Source organism: Pelodiscus sinensis, chromosome 8 (genome assembly GCF_049634645.1).
Source record: "Pelodiscus sinensis isolate JC-2024 chromosome 8, ASM4963464v1, whole genome shotgun sequence".
Lineage (NCBI taxonomy): Eukaryota > Metazoa > Chordata > Testudines > Trionychidae > Pelodiscus > Pelodiscus sinensis.
In genome coordinates this window covers 544,052-562,629 of record NC_134718.1, presented here as the reverse complement: position 1 = coordinate 562,629, position 18,578 = coordinate 544,052, and the positions used below count along the sequence as shown (strand labels likewise).

General features: G+C 61.3%; 1 protein-coding gene across 1 annotated transcript in view; it reads left to right on the top strand.

Annotated features, from left to right (window-relative positions):
* ABCC2 (ATP binding cassette subfamily C member 2) overlaps window positions 1-18,578 on the top strand; it is an 84,339-nt gene that overhangs the window by 28,343 nt on the left and 37,418 nt on the right. Inside the window, 6 exon segments of the mRNA XM_075934449.1 lie at window positions 880-1,016; window positions 2,649-2,795; window positions 6,552-6,636; window positions 9,032-9,098; window positions 10,650-10,776; window positions 16,957-17,133. Coding sequence (XP_075790564.1) covers window positions 880-1,016; window positions 2,649-2,795; window positions 6,552-6,636; window positions 9,032-9,098; window positions 10,650-10,776; window positions 16,957-17,133 — 740 coding nt within the window.

Sequence of the window (18,578 nt, the reverse complement as noted above, 5' to 3'; positions counted from 1 at the left end):
TGCCTGGCTCCCCCCACGGGGCATTTGGGGGGCCCTGGATCCCCACCTGGGGCATTGGGGCGGTGCCTGGCTCCCCCCACGGGGCATTTGGGGGGCCCTGGATCCCCACCTGGGGCATTGGGGCGGTGCCTGGCTCCCCCCACGGGGCATTCGGGGGGCCCTGGATCCCCACCTGGGGCATTGGGGCGGTGCCTGGCTCCCCTCGCGGGGCATTCGGGGGGGCCTGGATCCTCACCTGGGGCATTGGGGCGGTGCCTGGCTCCCCCCGCGGGGCATTCGGGGGGCCCTGGATCCCCACCTGGGGCATTGGGGCGGTGCCTGGCTCCCCCTGCGGGGCATTTGGGGGGCCTGGATCCTCACCTGGGGCATTTGGGGCGGTGCCTGGCTCCCCCCGCGGGGCATTCGGGGGGGCCTGGATCCTCACCTGGGGCATTCGGGGCGGTGCCTGGCTCCCCCGCGGGGCATTCAGGGCGGTGCCTGGATCCCCCTGCGGGGCATTCGGGGCGGTGCCTGGCTCCCCCCACGGGGCATTCGGGGGGCCCTGGATCCCCACCTGGGGCATTCGGGGCGGTGCCTGGCTCCCCCCGCGGGGCATTTGGGGCGGTGCCTGGGCTCCCCCCACGGGGCATTCGGGGGGCCCTGGATCCCCACCTGGGGCATTCGGGGCGGTGCCTGGCACCCCGGTAGTGGCATGAACAGACTCCACCAGCCATCCCGCTCCAGGGCACATGGGGGCCCACATGGGGATGGTGCCCAGCTGCCCCTTGGCAGTGCCCCCCAGCCCATAGCACCGTGGCAGACGGGGTGGCTGGAGGGCAGGGCCCCGGCGGGGGCGGGGCTTGCTGGGTGCCAGGACTGTTCACTGCGGGTTTCTCGCAGATCTGAAGCTGTTTGCCTGGGAACCTTCGTTCGAGCAGCGGGTGGGGGAGATCCGGGCGCGGGAGCTGAGGAGTTTGCTGCACTTCTCCTACCTTCAGGCCATGTCCATCTTCGTCTTCTCCTGCGCCCCCTTCCTGGTGAGCGCCAGGTCTGGCCTGGAGGGCCCTGGGAGGCAGTGCTGGCAGGGTCAGAGTATGTCCAGGCCATACCACGGGGCTGCAGGCTCTGCGGGTGCTGTGGGGGAGGGTGGACGTGTCACGGGGGTGACAGGCTGTAGACGGGAAGTAACGTGCCTAGTTCCTCCCCCACCATCCCAGGCTGCCTCCCTGTGATCAGGGGCTGGGATTTGCCCCAGGTGGGGTGGGAAGGCCCTTATGTGGGGCATTGGTTCCAGGGAGGGACCCCGGGTGGGGCATTTATCCCAGAGAAGGGCCCCCAGGTGGGGCATTGGTCCCTAGGTGGGCGGGTGATGGTTCCAGGGAGGGCGGGGTCCAGCGGAAGTGGCGTGGGGAGGACACGTGGGCGGGGCCCAGTGGGAGTGGCGTGGGGAGGACACGTGGGCGGGGCCCCAGTGGGAGTGGCGTGAGGAGGACACGTGGGCGGGGCCCCAGTGGGAGTGGCGTGCGGAGGACACGTGGGCAGGGCCCCAGTGGGAGTGGCGTGGGGAGGACACGTGGGCGGGGCCCCAGTGGGAGTGGCGTGGGGAGGACACGTGGGGCGGGGCCCCAGTGGGAGTGGCGTGGGGAGGACATGTGGGCGGGGGCCCCAGTGGGAGTGGCGTGGGGAGGACACGTGGGCGGGTCCCAGTGGGAGTGGCGTAGGGAGGACATGTGGGCGGGGCCCCAGTGGGAGTGGCGTGGGGAGGACACGTGGGCAGGGCCCCAGTGGGAGTGGCGTGGGGAGGACACATGGGCGGGTCCCAGTGGGACTGGCGTGCAGAGGACACATGGGCGGGGCCCCAGTGAGAGTGGCGTGTGGAGGACACGTGGGCGGGGCCCCAGTGGGAGTGGCGTGGGGAGGACACGTGGGCGGGTCCCAGTGGGAGTGGCGTGGGGAGGACACGTGGGCGGGTCCCAGTGGGACTGGCGTGGGGAGGACACGTGGGCGGGGCCCCAGTGGGACTGGCGTGGGGGAGGACACGTGGGCGGGTCCCAGTGGAGTGCTGTGCAGTGGGAGGATGGAACCCCTGGCCTGCAGGTGGAAGAAGGGCCCCACTGTGATGGCGCGTTGGGGTTTTCCCGTCTCTGCACCCCGGTAGTGGCATGAACAGACTCCACCAGCCAGTAGAATAGGGGAGTTTATTGCTTCTCCAGGATACAGCCCAGCACGATGTCATCTGGTTCCAGGGCAGGCCTAGGATGCCTCAGCCCCCCTTGAGATGGGGGAGCCTGGGCCCTAAATCCCAGCCCGTTGCCTAGGCTGTCTCCTCCATGATCCCAGCCAGAAACCTAACTCACTTCCAGCCCTGCCCCCAGCCAGTGCTCCACTCCCCTTCTTCCCATTGTTCCTCTCCCTGGGAGATCACTGGTCAGACAGGTTCGGAGCCCCCTTGCCTAGTGACTCATCCCCTGCCCTGCTGGGCCGTGCTGCAGCCAGTGGGGGTCACCCACTGCCCACTGCCCAGCACAGCAACCAGCAAGGTGCCCCCACTACGTCACACCCACGCAGGAGCACATGCGGGTGGCCCTGGGGGCGGGACTCCAGCAGAGCACAGCGCAGTGTGGGGGATGGGGCGTGGCTGCCGTGCCCCTCTCACCGCCTGCCCCCAGGTGTCTGTGGCCAGCTTCGCCGTCTACGTCCTGGTGGATGAGAACAACGTCCTGGATGCACAAAAGGCTTTTACCTCCATCTCCCTCTTCAACGTGCTGCGCTTCCCCATGGCCATGCTGCCCATGGTCATCTCCTCCCTGGTGCAGGTGAGCCCCTGGGCCCGGCAGCGTTAACCCCCACACAGCGGGCGGGACCATGGGATCCGTGTGGGGGCCTGGGGCTCAGTGCTGCTTGCAGAGGCCGGGGGGACAGGAGGGGAGGGCTTGGGCCCAGGGCTCCACTCCCTCCGGGCTCTCGTTCGTTGCTCTGGGCTTTGCGTGTGTTGCCAGCATTGGGGCCTGTCCCCCTCTGGGGGCGGGGATCTTCGCTGACAGTGCCCGGCCCCCGTAGCCCTTTGGGTCCCGCCTTTGTCCTGGGCCGGCATCCTGCGCAGAGCCCGAGGGACAGCCGCAATAGCGGTGTCTCTGCTACCGCTAGAGCCAGCCGGCCCTACGGTCTCTCTCGATCTCCGTGCCGTGGGGCCGCAGCGTGGGTGACAAAGGGCAGGCAGACGGCAGCCCAAGCACAATAGTTCGGACGTTTGAGGCTCTGAGATGGCTCCTCTGGTCCAGACGCTCCAACCATCTTTAGTAGCCCATCAGCTTGGCTGCTGCTTGTGCACCATGGCGACAAATCACTGCAGACAGCTGGGCCGTGATTTGTCAACAAATGGTTCTCCAAACCATCCCCCTCTCTCCCTCCCCCACCTCCGCGCTTCAGGACCGTCTCACAAACACCCCTTACGGACCCAAGCCACCTTCTGTTTCTAGTCCAACTGTTTTCTGATCCAGAGGAAATCTGGGGGTGGGGCCTGTCCTAGACTTGAGGAGCCTGAGCAAGTTCATCACACTACAGTGGTTGGAGATGGTTCCACTGTCAGCAGGCATCTCAGCACTGGAACAGGGGGAGTGGTTCTTGGCCCTCGACCTGCAGGACGTGAACGTCCATATCACTAGCCACCTTCCCCCAGTTCACCCTGCAGCCGGACCATTACCAGCGCACGGTGCTCCCCTCTGGCCTTTCGACGGCACCCGGGGTCTTTCCCAAGGTCCTCGCAGTGGTAGTGAGCACCCAAGCAAACAAGGGATTGTCATCTTTCTGTCTGCCTCCTCAAGGCTCTGTCTGGAGTCAAGGCTGTCGAAGCCTTAAGGAAAACAATGGACCTTTTCTCCAACCATGTGATTTTTCCAGATTAACATGCCACGTGCCACCAACTGGATGCTCTTCAAGCCAGAACCTTGCTCACTGATTTTCTGCAATAGTGAATCTCATTCCCACTAGGAGAGCCAGCCTGCGGGTCTGCCAGGACACGCCTCTAGCTGCCACACAGTGTAAATCGCGCCAGGCTACACATGCGCTGTCTCCAGGCATGGCTAGACACAGCCTCTCAATACCAGCAAGACCAAGGCCTCATTAGACTGGTGCACCCCCCAACATGTCTGCATGGGGGTTCCTTTTCTACACCCAGCACCATTCTGGATACTGACGGCTGTTGGGGAGCTCGTCTGCAGACCCACCCTGGGTAGGGCAGGTGGCCCCTCAGAATCCACGTCGCCCATCAGCCTCCTAGAGCCGAGGCCCATGGGCGTAATGCCGGACAGCGCTGCCTGCAGGTTCTGCATCGGGGCGCATGGGGGGACCTAAGGCCCGGGGGCTGAATGCAGCCCCCAGCTTGCCTGGATCCTCTCCCCAAGGCTCTGGGCTCTCTTCCCAGCACTGCCATTCCATACCCTCCCGTGGGGCTGGAGCACACACAATCTACTAGCCCGGGCCCCCTAGGTTCTGCTGTGCATGGGGAATGCAGGGAGCGTCTTTCTGCTTCTTAGTGGGGTCCATGTCAGGAGGGTTTTTTGGTTTGTTTTTTGCTTCACTTCTCACTTGTGAGACTGATTTTTCTGTGGCTCAGCGGCTCCCAGCCCGAAAACGGTTCCCTACCCCTGGTCTACATCATCAGACGAGGAGCCAGGTCACAATCCCTGAGCTCAGAAGGCCTGACACTGTGGAACTAGTGTGTCCAGCACGACAGCAGCATTCTCAGCCACAGGCCTCCCTGAGCATCAGAGCACCATAGCAGGCGCAGTAAATGGGCGGTTCTCACGAGACCACGCGTGGCAATTGGCCACGACACCCCTGCAGCAACGATTCCACGGCAGGAAGTTCCCAAACATGGGTCTCTTTGCTACACCCGACAATGCCAAATGTCTGCGGTTCTGCTCGAGAGCCAGACGCCTCCAGTCTCGAGGGGACGCCTCCCCTCGCATGAAAGCACCCCTCCACCAAGCCTTCCCACCATGGCCCCTGCCGTGCAAAGTACTTGACAAGATACAGGTGGATCAAGCCAGAGTCGTTCTCCATGGCTATGAGTTTGGTAACTAGCTCGTGCATGGAGGCCTGTCCACCAGTCGCTCCACATTGGCTCCACAGCCTTCATCCCAGCCTCCATCCCAGCCTAGAATTTCTCCAGCTGAAGGCTCAGCTCCAGCATGGTTCAGGGGTCTGGAGATGCGTGGTTCCGAAGAGGTGAAAGTGATTCTCTCATACAACAGGCATGAGACAATTCCCCGCGCTTGCCTCTCTCTATGGGAAAGATTCCGGGTTGGGTGCGATAGCAAACGGCTGGCCATGAATGCTCTTTCCACTCATCCTAGGGCTATGCCCAAGTTCCAGGCGCATGCACCTCGCCAGCATCACTTGCATCCACTCCCAGAGAGAAGGTCAGTCCAGAATTTCCTACCCGGGGGCAAAAACATTCCTTTTGGGCCTTTACTGTCAAATATGGGACCCCCCGCAGTTTGGGATCCCAGCCAGTTCTGGGCTCCCACAGGACGTCCGTCTGAGCCCAGGCAATGAGCCTCCACGCCCACCTATCCATGAAGACAGCATTTCTCGCCACCGTCACATCGGCCCACCGGGCAGGAGAGGTGCGCTCACGACGCCCTCTTCACACGGTCTTTCACAACGATATGGTCACGTAATGACCTCGCCCAGCGTTTACCCACCGTGCTGTCCTGCTTTCACCCAACCCAAGCCATTCGCCTTCCTTTCTCTCCCCGAGCAATGAGCCAGCTGACAGCGAGCCACCCTGCACAGGCTGGATGTCAGATGTGCATTAGCCTTTTACAGGGACAGAACCAAAGCTTAGTCCTCTCCATGGTGGACAGACCAGAGGGAGCCTGGGGGTAGGTCTGCCCCAGGGAGTTACTTCCAGATCGTAACGCCCCAATGTCAATTTCAGAACAGCGCTGCTCCTCGTCGCATGCAGGAGTTACTATTGCAAACAGGCGTGGGAGTGCAGGCGCTTGCCTGGCCCTTGCACAATAACTCCCCAGTGTCGACATGCCCTGGACTGGAAGGACCTTGAGAGGTCGCCATGTTCAGCCCCCACCCTCACGGCGAGCTCAGTATTATAGAGCATCCAAACAGCCTCGCTCGACGGCTCTCCGTGCGCGTGCCCCTCTGCCCCACGCCAGACTGCCAGCCCCACGTGGCACCAGCGGGCTGGTGCTGTCAGCTGCCCTGTCAGCCTCAAAGCCCGGCCTTCCGCGGGGGCGCTGTTTGCAGTCACGGCCAGTGGGCACTGCTACCGAAGATCTCCGATCCCAGGCGTAGGAGGCGCTGCGGTGCCAACAGGGGCGCGCCCATAGGGAGGCGCATCTCGAATCCCTATTACTGCACCGAGGGGGAAGGTCCCTTGTCGTCAGGGTGCCCCACGCCTGTGCCGTGCCGTGCCGCCTCGTGGCAAATGCAGAACTGGGGAGCTGCCCCAGGACGGGAGGCTTGGGCAGGGAGGTTCTCGAGCTCCCTTCCCCCTTGGCTGGATCTCGTCTCTCACCTGCGTGACCCCCTCTCCCCTGCTCCTACAGGTCAGCGTGTCCACCGAGCGGCTGGAGCGCTACCTGGGCAGTGGCGACTTGGACCCCTCGGCCATACGGCACGAGCCCCAGGATGGTAAATAAACGGCCACTGCCACAGCAGGACCCTGGGGCGCCCATGGGGTGGGGGGGAGAGCTCCCACATCACGGGTGTGCTGGGCCCTCCAGTGCACCCCTCCACCTCCACCCTGTGTGGGTCCTTGGCACGACCCGCCCCACTCCCACCCTGTGTGGGTCTTCGGCACGACCCGCCCCACTCCCACCCTGTGTGGCTTTGATACGATCCACCCTCCACTCCCACCCCCGAGTGGGTCCTTGGTACAACCCGCCCCACTCCCACCCTGTGTGGGTCCTCGGCACGACCCGCCCCACTCACACCCTGTGTGGCTTTGGTACGATCCACCCTCCACTCCCACCCCCGAGTAAGTCCTTGGCACGACCCGCCCCACTCCCACCCTGTGTGGGTCCTTGGTATAACCCGCCCCACTCCCACCCTGTGTGGGTCCTTGGTATAACCCGGCCCACTCCCACCCTGTGTGGGTCCTTGGTATAACCCGCCCCACTCCCACCCTGTGTGGGTCCTTGGTATAACCCGCCCCACTCCCACCCTGTGTGGGTCCTTGGTATAACCCGCCCCACTCCCACCCTGTGTGGGTCCTTGGTATAACCCGCCCCACTCCCACCCTGTGTGGGTCCTTGGTACAACCCGCCCCACTCCCACCCTGTGTGGGTCCTCGGCACGACCCGCCCCACTCCCAGCCTGTGTGGCTTTGGTACGATTCACCCTCCACTCCCACCCCCGAGTGGGTCCTTGGTATAACCCCGCCCACTCCCACCCTGTGTGGGTCCTTGGTATAACCCCGCCCACTCCCACCCTGTGTGGGTCCTTGGTATAACCCCACCCACTCCCGCCCTGTGTGGGTCCTTGGTATAACCCCACCCACTCCCGCCCTGTGTGGGTCCTTGGTATAACCTGCCCCACTCCCACCCTGTGTGGGTCCTTGGTATAATCCCGCCCACTCCCACCCTGTGTGGGTCCTTGGTATAACCCGGCCCACTCCCACCCTGTGTGGGTCCTTGGTACCAACCGCCCCACTGCCACCCCTGTGTGGGTCCTTGGTATAACCCCGCCCACTCCCACCCTGTGTGGGTCCCTGGTACAACCCGGCCCACTCCCACCCTGTGTGGGTCCTTGGTATAACCCCACCCACTCCCACCCTGTGTGGGTCCTTGGTATAACCCGACCCACTCCCACCCTGTGTGGGTCCTTGGTATAACCCCACCCACTCCCGCCCTGTGTGGGTCCCTGGTATAACCCCACCCACTCCCGCCCTGTGTGGGTCCTTGGTATAACCCGACCCACTCCCACCCTGTGTGGGTCCTTGGTATAACCCCACCCACTCCCACCCTGTGTGGGTCCTTGGTATAACCCCACCCACTCCCACCCTGTGTGGGTCCTTGGTATAACCCCACCCACTCCCACCCTGTGTGGGTCCTTGGTACGAACCGCCCCACTCCCACCCTGTGTGGGTCCTTGGTATAACCCCACCCACTCCCGCCCTGTGTGGGTCCTTGGTATAACCCCACCCACTCCCACCCTGTGTGGGTCCTTGGTATAACCCGACCCACTCCCACCCTGTGTGGGTCCTTGGTATAACCCCGCCCACTCCCACCCTGTGTGGGTCCTTGGTATAACCCCGCCCACTCCCGCCCTGTGTGGGTCCTTGGTATAACCCGACCCACTCCCACCCTGTGTGGGTCCTTGGTATAACCCGACCCACTCCCACCCTGTGTGGGTCCTTGGTATAACCCCGCCCACTCCCACCCTGTGTGGGTCCTTGGTATAACCCCACCCACTCCCACCCTGTGTGGGTCCTTGGTATAACCCCGCCCACTCCCGCCCTGTGTGGGTCCCTGGTATAACCCCACCCACTCCCGCCCTGTGTGGGTCCTTGGTATAACCCCGCCCACTCCCGCCCTGTGTGGGTCCTTGGTATAACCCGACCCACTCCCACCCTGTGTGGGTCCTTGGTATAACCCCGCCCACTCCCACCCTGTGTGGGTCCTTGGTATAACCCCACCCACTCCCACCCTGTGTGGGTCCTTGGTATAACCCCACCCACTCCCGCCCTGTGTGGGTCCTTGGTATAACCCGGCCCACTCCCGCCCTGTGTGGGTCCTTGGTATAACCCCACCCACTCCCACCCTGTGTGGGTCCTTGGTATAACCCCACCCACTCCCACCCTGTGTGGGTCCTTGGTATAACCCCGCCCACTTCCATCCCCCCTAGGTGCAACTTAGTCAATTGGTTTGCAGGGTCCTGTGGTACAACACCCCCGCCCCCCCCGCCTCGATGTGCAGAGCTCTGGGGGCAATTTCCCCTCCTGGCCCACATCTGGGGGCCTGTGGGCTTGTGGGGTCCCCTGGGCGTGGGGCCCCGTCCCAGCTGAGCGCTGCCGTTCCCTTGGCAGGCTGTGCCGTGCAGTTCTCCGAGGCCTCCTTCGCCTGGGAGCAGGGTGCGGAGCCTGCCATCAGGGGGTGAGTTCTGCATGGGGTCTGGGCTGCGCCGTGGGCTGGGGGCTCCCTGCCTGGGCACCACTTGCCAGGCAAGCCCCCTGTGCTGTCGTGGCTGGCACAGTCCTGGGGTGGGGCTGCACATTTCCATTCGCACCAAACTGAACCCGCTTGCCCTGGTGAGGCCAGGGATGAGGAGTTTGGGGCCGTGGGGTGGGGCCGGGAATGAGGAGTTTGGGGCCGTGAGGTGGAGCCGGGGATGAGGAGTTTGGGGCCGTGGGGTGGGGCCGGGAATGAGGAGTTTGGGGCCGTGAGGTGGGGCCGGGGATGAGGAGTTTGGGGCCGTGAGGTGGAGCCGGGGATGAGGAGTTTGGGGCCATGGGGTGGAGCCGGGGATGAGGAGTTTGGGGCCGTGAGGTGGAGCCGGGATGAGGAGTTTGGGGCCGTGCGGTGGAGCCGGGGATGAGGAGGTTGGGGCCGTGGGGTGGAGCCGGGGATGAGGAGTTTGGGGCCGTGAGGTGGAGGCGGGGATGAGGAGTTTGGGGCCGTGAGGTGGAGCTGGGGATGAGGAGTTTGGGGCCGTGAGGTGGAGCCGGGAATGAGGAGTTTGGGGTCGTGGGGTGGAGCCGGGGATGAGGAGTTCGGGGCCGTGAGGTGGAGCCGGGGATGAGGAGTTTGGGGCCGTGGGGTGGAGCCGGGGATGAGGAGTTTGGGGCAGTGGGGTGGAGCCGGGGATGAGGAGTTTGGGGCCGTGGGGTGGAGCCGGGGATGAGGAGTTTGGGGCAGTAGGGTGGGGCCGGGGATGAGGAGGTTGGGGCCGTGGGTTGGAGCCGGGGATGAGGAGGTTGTGGCCGTGAGGTGGGGCCGGGGATGAGGAGTTTGGGGCCGTGAGGTGGAGTCAGGGATGAGGAGTTTGGGGCCGTGGGGTGGAGCCGGGGATGAGGAGTTTGGGGCCGTGAGGCGGGGCCGGGATGAGGAGTTTGGGGCCGTGAGGCGGAGCCGGGGATGAGGAGTTTGGGGCCGTGGGGTGGAGCCGGGGATGAGGAGTTTGGGGCCGTGGGGTGGAGCCGGGGATGAGGAGTTTGGGGCTGTGGGGCGGAGCCGGGGATGAGGGGTTTGGGGCCGTGGGGCGGAGCCGGGGATGAGGAGTTTGGGGCCGTGAGGTGGAGCCAGGGATGAGGAGTTTGGGGCCGTGGGGTGGGGCGGGGGATGAGGAGTTTGGGGCCGTGGGGTGGAGCCGGGGATGAGGAGTTTGGGGCCGTGGGGTGGGGCGGGGGATGAGGAGTTTGGGGCCGTGGGACGGAGCCAGGGATGAGGAGTTTGGGGCCGTGGGGCGGGGGATGAGGAGTTTGGGGCCGTGGGGCGGGGAATGAGGAGTTTGGGGCCGTGGGGCGGAGTGCAGCAGGGGCCCGGAGGCTTTCAATGGCCTCGTCTGTGGTGCTGTCTGTGGGCTCCATGGCCCGTCTGGCCCGGCTCCCCGTGCGCGAGCCCAGCGACGCAGGAGCCAGGCTGGAGCCCAGGGCGCGTCGCTGCTCGGTGCTGCTCTGGGTCCCACTCTGGTGTGTCGCCCTCCAGGGTCTCTCTGGACGTCGCGCCCGGGCGCCTGGTGGCCGTTGTCGGGGCTGTGGGCTCCGGGAAGTCCTCCCTGGTGTCGGCCATGCTCGGGGAGATGGAACGCCTCACGGGGCATGTGAACGTCCAGGTGAGAGGGCTGCCCGGGAGCTGCCGTAGGCCCCGGAGCGCTGCGTCTGGTGGGCCTCTCGGCCAGCCGTGGAGGGGCGCGTGCCCACCCAGGGAGAGATGGGAGCAGCCTGGTCCTGCCCCAGAACTCCCCCAACTGGCCCCTGGCCAAAGCATCTGAGTCATGACTTGCAGCTCTCCCTGGGGTTCCGGCTCCGGGACCCCTCTAGCTCTGTGGTGCCCCTCAGCCCCGCCCCACAGCCCCTAGTGCTTCCTACACGTGCCGCAGTGGGACCTGGAGCCCCTCCCCTCACTCCTCAAATCGTCCTGCCTGACACGGCCAGTGCCCCCGAGCCATTGCTGGGCGGCTCCTGACAGTCAGCGGCTCCCCTGGCCGATCACAAACGTCCACCCGGGTCAAGAGAAGGAGCAAAGCCTCGGTCTCTAGGGTGCAAGGCCAATTAGGGTCCTGGCCTCCAGCCCCTTCTTCCCTAGTCCTGGGCACAGGAGTCAGCACTGACCTGCAGCACGTTCAGTCACAGGACTTATCAGCGCTGCCAAGCTCTTTGGATAAACAGCAAACTGCCTGGGGAGGCTGCAGACATTTAAGGGCAGGCTGGACACGCCTGTCAGGGATGGTCTAGCTCTGTGGTGTCCAACCAGCTCTGAAGCAGTAGCCACTGGAGTGGCCCTGCCATAGTAAACTAGCCACACTCAGCCGGCCAAATAGCCACTAGTCGTAGAATCATAGAACCATAGAGCTGGAAGAGACCTGAGAAGGCATCAAGTCCAGCCCCCTGCTCTAGGCAGGACCAATCCCAGCTAAATCAACCCAGCCAGGGCTTTGTCAAGCCGAGACTTAAACACCTCTAGGGATGGAGATTCCACCACCTCCCTAGGGAGCCCAGCCCAGCGCTTCCCCATCCTCCTAGGGAAAGAGTTTTTCCTAATATCCAACCTGGACCTCTCCCACCACAACTTGAGCCCATTGCTCCTTGTTCTGCCGCCTGTCACTACTGAGAACAGCCTCTCTCCATCCTCCTTTGAACCTCCCTTCAGGAAGTTGAAGGCTGCTCTCAAATCCCCCCTCACTCTTCACTTCTGCAGACTTAACAAACCCAAATCCCTCAGTCTCGCCTGATAGGTCATGCGCTCCAGCACCCTAAGCATTTCAGTCGCCCTCCTCTGGACCCTCTCCAATGCGTCCACATCCTTTCTATAGTCTGGGGCCCAGAACTGGACACAATACTCCAGATGTGGCCTCACCAGAGCTGAATAAAGGGGAATAATCACTTCTCTGGATCTGCTGGAAATGCTCCTCCCAATGCAACCTAATATGCCATTAACCCTCTTGGCTACAAGGGCACACTGTTGACTTATATCCAGCTTCTCATCCACTGTAACCCCCGGGTCCTTTTCTGCAGAACTGCTACTTAGCCAGTCTGTCCCCAGCCTGTACCAATGCTTGGGATTCTTCCGTCCCAAGGGCAGGACTCTGCACTTGTCCTTGTTGAACCTCATCAGATTTAATTTGGCCCAATTCTCTAATTTGTCCAGGTCACTCTGGACCCTCTCCCTGCCCTCCAGCGTATCTACCTCTCCCCCTAGTGTAGTGTCATCTGCAAACTTGCTGAGGGTGCAATCCATCCCCTCGGCCAGGTCATTAATAAAGATGTTGAACAAAACCGGCCCTAGAACCGATCCCTGGGGCACTGCGCTAGAAACCGACCGCGATCCTGACATTGAGCCATTGATCACCACCCGCTGGGCCCGGCCTTCTATCCAGCTTACAGGCCATTCATCCAATCCATACTCCCTTAACTTGCTGGCAAGAATCTTGTGGGAGACCGTATCAAAAGCCTTGCTAAAGTCAAGGTCTATCCCATCCACTGACATTCCCGCGTCCACAGAGCCAGTTACCTCATCATAGAAGATAATCAGGTTGGTCAGGCAGGACTTGCCCGTGGTGAATCCATGTTGACTCTTCCTGATCACTTTCCCCTCTTCCAAGTGCTTCAAAATGCATTTCTTGAGGATCCCCTCCATGATTTTTCTGGGGACTGAGGTAAGGCTGATGGGTCTGTAGTTCCCTGGATTGTCCTCTTCCCTTTTTTGAAGCTGGGCACGACATTTGCCTTTTCCCAATCATCTGGGATCTCTCCTGATCTCCACGAGTTTTCAAAGATAACGGCCAGAGGCTCTGCAATGACATTTGCCAACTCCCTCAGCATCCTCGGATGCAGTAAATCCGGACCCATGGATTTGTGTATGTTTAGTTTTCTAGATAGTTCCTAACCTGTTCTTTCAACACTGAGCGCTGTCCACCTCCACCCCACACTGCGTTGCCTAGTGGGAGCTGACTTTGTCCATGAAGACAGATGCAAAGAAAGCATTGAGCACTTCAGCTTTTCCCACATCATCTGTCACTAGGGGTGTGTCTAGATGACATGCCTCCGTCGATGGAGGCATGTAGATTAGGCTGATCGGCAAAGGGAAATGAAGCCACGATTTAAATAATCGCGGCTTCATTTAAATTTACATGGCTGCCGCGCTGAGCCGACAAACAGCTGATCAGCTGTTTGTTGGCTCCGTGCGCTAGTCTGGATGCGCCGCGCCGACCTGAAAGCCTTTTATCGACATCCCTCTGATGCCTCGTGGGATGAGGTTTACAGGGGATGTCGATAAAAGGCTTTCATTTCGACAGGGGAGTGTTCAGACTAGCGCCCGGAGCTGACAAACAGCTGATCAGCTGTTTGTCGGCTCAGCGCAGCAGCCATGTACATTTAAATGAAGCCGCGATCATTTAAATCGCGGCTTCATTTCCCTTTTTTGAATACACAAATCTACATGCCTCCATCGACGGAGGCATGTAGTTTAGACGTACCCTTAGTTACCTCCCTCATCCAGTAAGCGCCCCACGCCCTCTCTGATCACCCTATTATTGCTAATACGCCTGGGCTACGTCTAGATTGCATCCCTGTTTCGTAAAAGGGATGCAAATTAGACGTATCGCAATTGCTAATGAAGCGGGGATGTAAATCTCCCTGCTTCATTAGCATAAAAATGGCTGCCGCTTTTTTTCGGCACGGAGCTTTGCCGGAAAAAAGCATCAGTCTAGACGTGGATCTTTTGGAAAATAAAGCCTTTTCCCAAAGATCCCTTATCACTTTTTGCGGAAAAGCGTCCGTGCCAATCTAGACGCGGTTTGGCATAAGAAAGTCCCGATTGCCATTTTCGCGATCGGGGCTTTTTTGCGCAAAACAATACCACGTTGTCTACACTGGCCCTCTTGTACAAGCTGCAACAGGGCTTTCGCCCAAACGGGAGCAGCACAGTATTTCCGCAAGAGCACTGACAATCTTACATGAGAGCGTCAGTGCTTTTGCGGAAATTCAAGTGGCCAGTGTAGACAGCTGCTTTTGTGGAAAAACTTGCCAGTCTAGACGCAGCCCCAGTGTTCTGTGAGTCTATGACCCTCTGCTGGAGGAAGGCAGCATTCTACCTTAGGGTATGTCTACACTACCCTCCTAGTTCTCATTCCACGAAGAGTAACGGTAGTTTGGAATAGGAAGCCTAGTCCGAACTACCTAGTTCGTGCCGCGTGTAGCCGCGCTGCACGGGGTTCGAACCAGTGGGGTTTTAAAAATGGCGGCTCCCCGCTTATGCAAATGAAGCCCGGGAAATTCAAATCCCGGGCTTCATTTGCAAGTGCGATATGCATACATTACCCTCCTAGTTCGAACTAGCGGGGTAGTGTAGCCAGACCCTTAGTTAGTGCTGTTTTCCTGGTTGCAGGGTACAGTTACAGCTGGTTATAATGTATAAGCTCAATAGCCCCTCCTCACTAGAACGTTGCTCGGGTCCTTAAGCAATTAATTTTTGTCCTCGGCAAGTAAAATGAAAATGTCCAGGCTTCATTTCAGTCGTTGCTCTGGGACGGGGCTGGGGAGGAAGGCTTCCTTCTGCAGGCTGCCCCAGGGAGAGAGGCCCACCCCAGCCCTCTCTCACCGCAGCAGCTTGGGGTCAGGTGAGACGCGCCTCTCCATGACTACTGCAGCGCCAGCAGGCACAGCCAAGGGAGGGGGGCATGTGCCCCAGCTGGGGCAGGTCCAAGGTCAGCTGCCCCCTGTGCTCCCCAGCCAGAGTGAGGAATGCAGGAACCGTGCACTTTCCCCTTGCTCCCTGACAAAGGGGTGTGACAGACTGAGCCGGGTCTTGGCACTGCTGAGGGCGTCCGCTCAGGGCGAATTGCTCAAAACCGGGGCTCCTTACAGCCCCAGACTGGAGACCTTCCTAAACAGGCCGTAAACCAGTCCCACCGAGCACTAACCAGACCATTTGTTGTTTTTTCTGTAGCAGACTAACTCGGCTACCCCCTGAAGCTTCAAAACCCCTCCAACACCCCAGCTCTCTGTGCCCCAATCAGCCCTGGGCCTGCCCACAGGTGAGGGGTTTAGAACCCAATCTCACCTCCCCCGAACGGGTTCTTCCGGTCCCAAGAAACCAGCCCCAGGTCCCAGGTCAATTTACACTCTGGATCTTACCCACAAGATCACACTGAGCCAAACCTTTAGAATCTAAACTCTAAAGGTTGGTTACTACAAGGAAGAAACGCATGAGAGTAGGGTTGTTACATAAGAACATAGGAACGGCCGGACTGGGTCAGACCAAAGGTCCATCTAGCCCAGTATCCTGTCTGCCGACAGTGGCCAGTGCCAGGTGCCCCAGAGGGGAAGGACCGAAGACAATGATCAAGCGATTTGTCTCCTGCCATCCCTCTCCTGCCTCTGACAAACAGAGGCCAAGGACACCATTTTATCCCCTGGCTAATAGCCTTTTATGGACCTAACCTCCATGAATTTATCCAGCTTCTCTTTAAACTCTATTATAGTCCTAGCCTTCACAGCCTCCTCTGGCAAGGAGTTCCACAGGTTGACTACACGCTGTGTGAAGAAGAACTTCCTTTTATTAGTTTTAAACCTGCTCCCCATTAATTTCATTTGGTGTCCTCTAGTTCTTCTATTATGGGAACTAATAAATAACTTTTCTTTATCAGCCCTCTCCACACCACTCATGATTTTATAGACCTCTATCATATCCCCCCTCAGTCTCCTCTTTTCTAAACTGAAAAGTCCCAGTCGCTTTAACCTCTCCTCATATGGGACCCGTTCCAAACTCCTAATCATTTTAGTTGCCCTGTTGTAATGTATTGTTAAGGTGAATACCTTACATGCATCGAATCTCCCAGTTCTTGATGCAGGCTCGCAGCAGAAATGTTATAAACTGCTATCTTAAAAGTCTCTGGTGTACATCCTGTGTCAGGAGGGTCCACGGTTCTTCCTGGCTCTCTGTCCCTCGCAAGGCTGCATCTGGGATCAGGAGCAGAATTCAAGACAAAACTAGAGAGTGCCACATGGCATTTATATACCTCTCCTGGCATCTTCCTGGCCAGAGCAGGTCACATGGCCCAATGACCTCTCCCTGTGTCCTATGTCATCAGCTACTGGCGGGTTTGCAGGTATCCAGCTTTCCAGGCACATTCCTCAGGTGTGTATTGGCACCTAGTGGGCCATTGTCCCTGGACCCTTGCTGCTTAGCATAGTCACTGGCTGAACGTTCAGTGCCCATTGTCTCATCCAGAGAATCGGCCAGTATCAGCACAGAGCCCATGTTCAGAACTCCACATACAAACGTCCCACATGTGCATGCGGAGCACACGCAGCATCAGTAGAACATGCCAGCTCGCAGGGCCCCCTTTGTACACGCATGGCTGCAGCAGTGATCTTTAAAATCCAATAGTGTGACAAGGGGACCAGCCAGCAATGTCCCCACGCGGTGCCTTCGGCGGGGGGAGGACTGGGGCTGGGGCTAGGGCTTTGGCCACAGCTGGCTCCGGCTCTTTTCTAGGCACATCCCAGTGTCCTGGCCCAGCCCAGCCCTGGCCGTGCTGTCAGGAAGCTGCAGCCGGCATGTGGCAGCGCTAGCGCTGGCTGCTTAGGAAGAGCCGCTGGCCAGACAGACAGACAGAGCCATTCCCGCCTGTGCCGGGCAGGGGCAGCTGAGCCCTAGAGCTCACACCCGGAGATTGGCTCCCTGCGCAGGGCCTGGCACTGCTCCACCCTGGGCCCATCTCCCTGCCCGAGCCCCGGGCCCGAGGCCTGCTCAGGCTGGGTGAAGCAGCCGTGCCTGGCTCTCCCGGCAGGGCTCCGTGGCCTACGTCCCCCAGCAGGCGTGGATCCAGAATGCCACGCTGAGGGACAACATTCTCTTCGGCTCAGCCCTGGATGAGGCTCGGTACCGGAGGGTTCTGGAGGCCTGTGCTCTGCTTCCAGACCTGGAGCTGCTGCCCGGCGGGGACCTCACCGAGATTGGCGAGAAGGTGCTGGGCCTGGCGCGCCGGGGGGGAGGACAGGGCGCGGGGGCCGAGGCCGGAGGGCTTGTGAAGCTCAAGGAGCGTGGTGGCCGGAATGCGCGGTGCGTGGACGTCTGAGGCAGCCAGAGGAGGGGATGGAAGGGGATGGAATGGGGCGGAGGACATCTGGGGCTGAGGAGGCATGTCTGGAGAGAGAAGCAGCAGCCCTCGGTGCGTGTGTGGGCAGGGATGGTGGGGGATGCCCGGAGGCATCTGGAGCGCCCAGGATTAGCTCAGAGCGCAGGGACTGACTGGGGACCCCAGGGGCAATTGGGCTGCAGCGAAGGTGTGGGGCTTGGGGCTGCCGTCTAGAGTATGTAGGGGGAGGCTGTTGGGTACACAGAGCATATGGTGTGGAGGGGGACTATCTGCAGCACGTGGGTCAGGATTGGGGTGCAGGGAGCAGTGACGCTGGGGGGCTGTGCTGGGCACGGACAGGTGTGGGGGTGTGGGGAGCGGTGATGGGGGGCAGTGTGGGGCAGGGAAAGGTAGAATGGGGGTGCAGGGAGCGGTGATGGTGGGAGGGTTGGGGGGCAGGGACAGGTAGGATGGGAATGCGGGGAGCGGTGATGCTGGGGGCGGTGTGGGGCAGGGACAGGTAGGATGGGAATGCGGGGAGCGGTGACGCTGGGGGGTGCTGTGGGGCAGGGACAGGTAGGATGGGAATGCGGGGAGTGGTGACGCTGTGGGGTGCTGTGGAGCAGGGACAGGTAGGATAGGAATGCGGGGAGCGGTGACGCTGGGGGCGGTGTGGGGCAGGGACAGGTAGGATGGCGGTGCGGGGAGCGGTGACGCTGGGGGGCGGTGTGGGGCAGAGACAGGTAGGATAGGAATGCGGGGAGCGGTGACGCTGGGGGGTGCTGTGGGGCAGGGACAGGTAGGATGGGAATGCGGGGAGTGGTGACGCTGTGGGGTGCTGTGGAGCAGGGACAGGTAGGATAGGAATGCGGGGAGCGGTGACGCTGGGGGCGGTGTGGGGCAGGGACAGGTAGGATAGGAATGCAGGGAGCGGTGACGCTGGGGCGCGCTGTGGGGCAGGGAGCCGGTGACGCTGGGGGGCGGTGTGGGGCAGGGACAGGTAGGATAGGAATGCGGGGAGCAGTGACGCAGGGGGGTGCTGTGGGGCAGGGACAGGTAGGATAGGAATGCGGGGAGCGGTGACGCTGGGGGGTGCTGTGGGGCAGGGACAGGTAGAATGGGAATGCGGGGAGCAGTGATGCTGGGGGGCGGTGTGGGGCACGGACAGGTGTGGGGGTGTGGGGAGCAGTGATGGGGGGCAGTGTGGGGCAGGGAAAGGTAGAATGGGGGTGCAGGGAGCGGTGATGGTGGGAGGGTTGGGGGGGCAGGGACAGGTAGGATGGGAATGCGGGGAGCGGTGACGCTGGGGCCAGTGTGGGGCAGGGAGCCGGTGA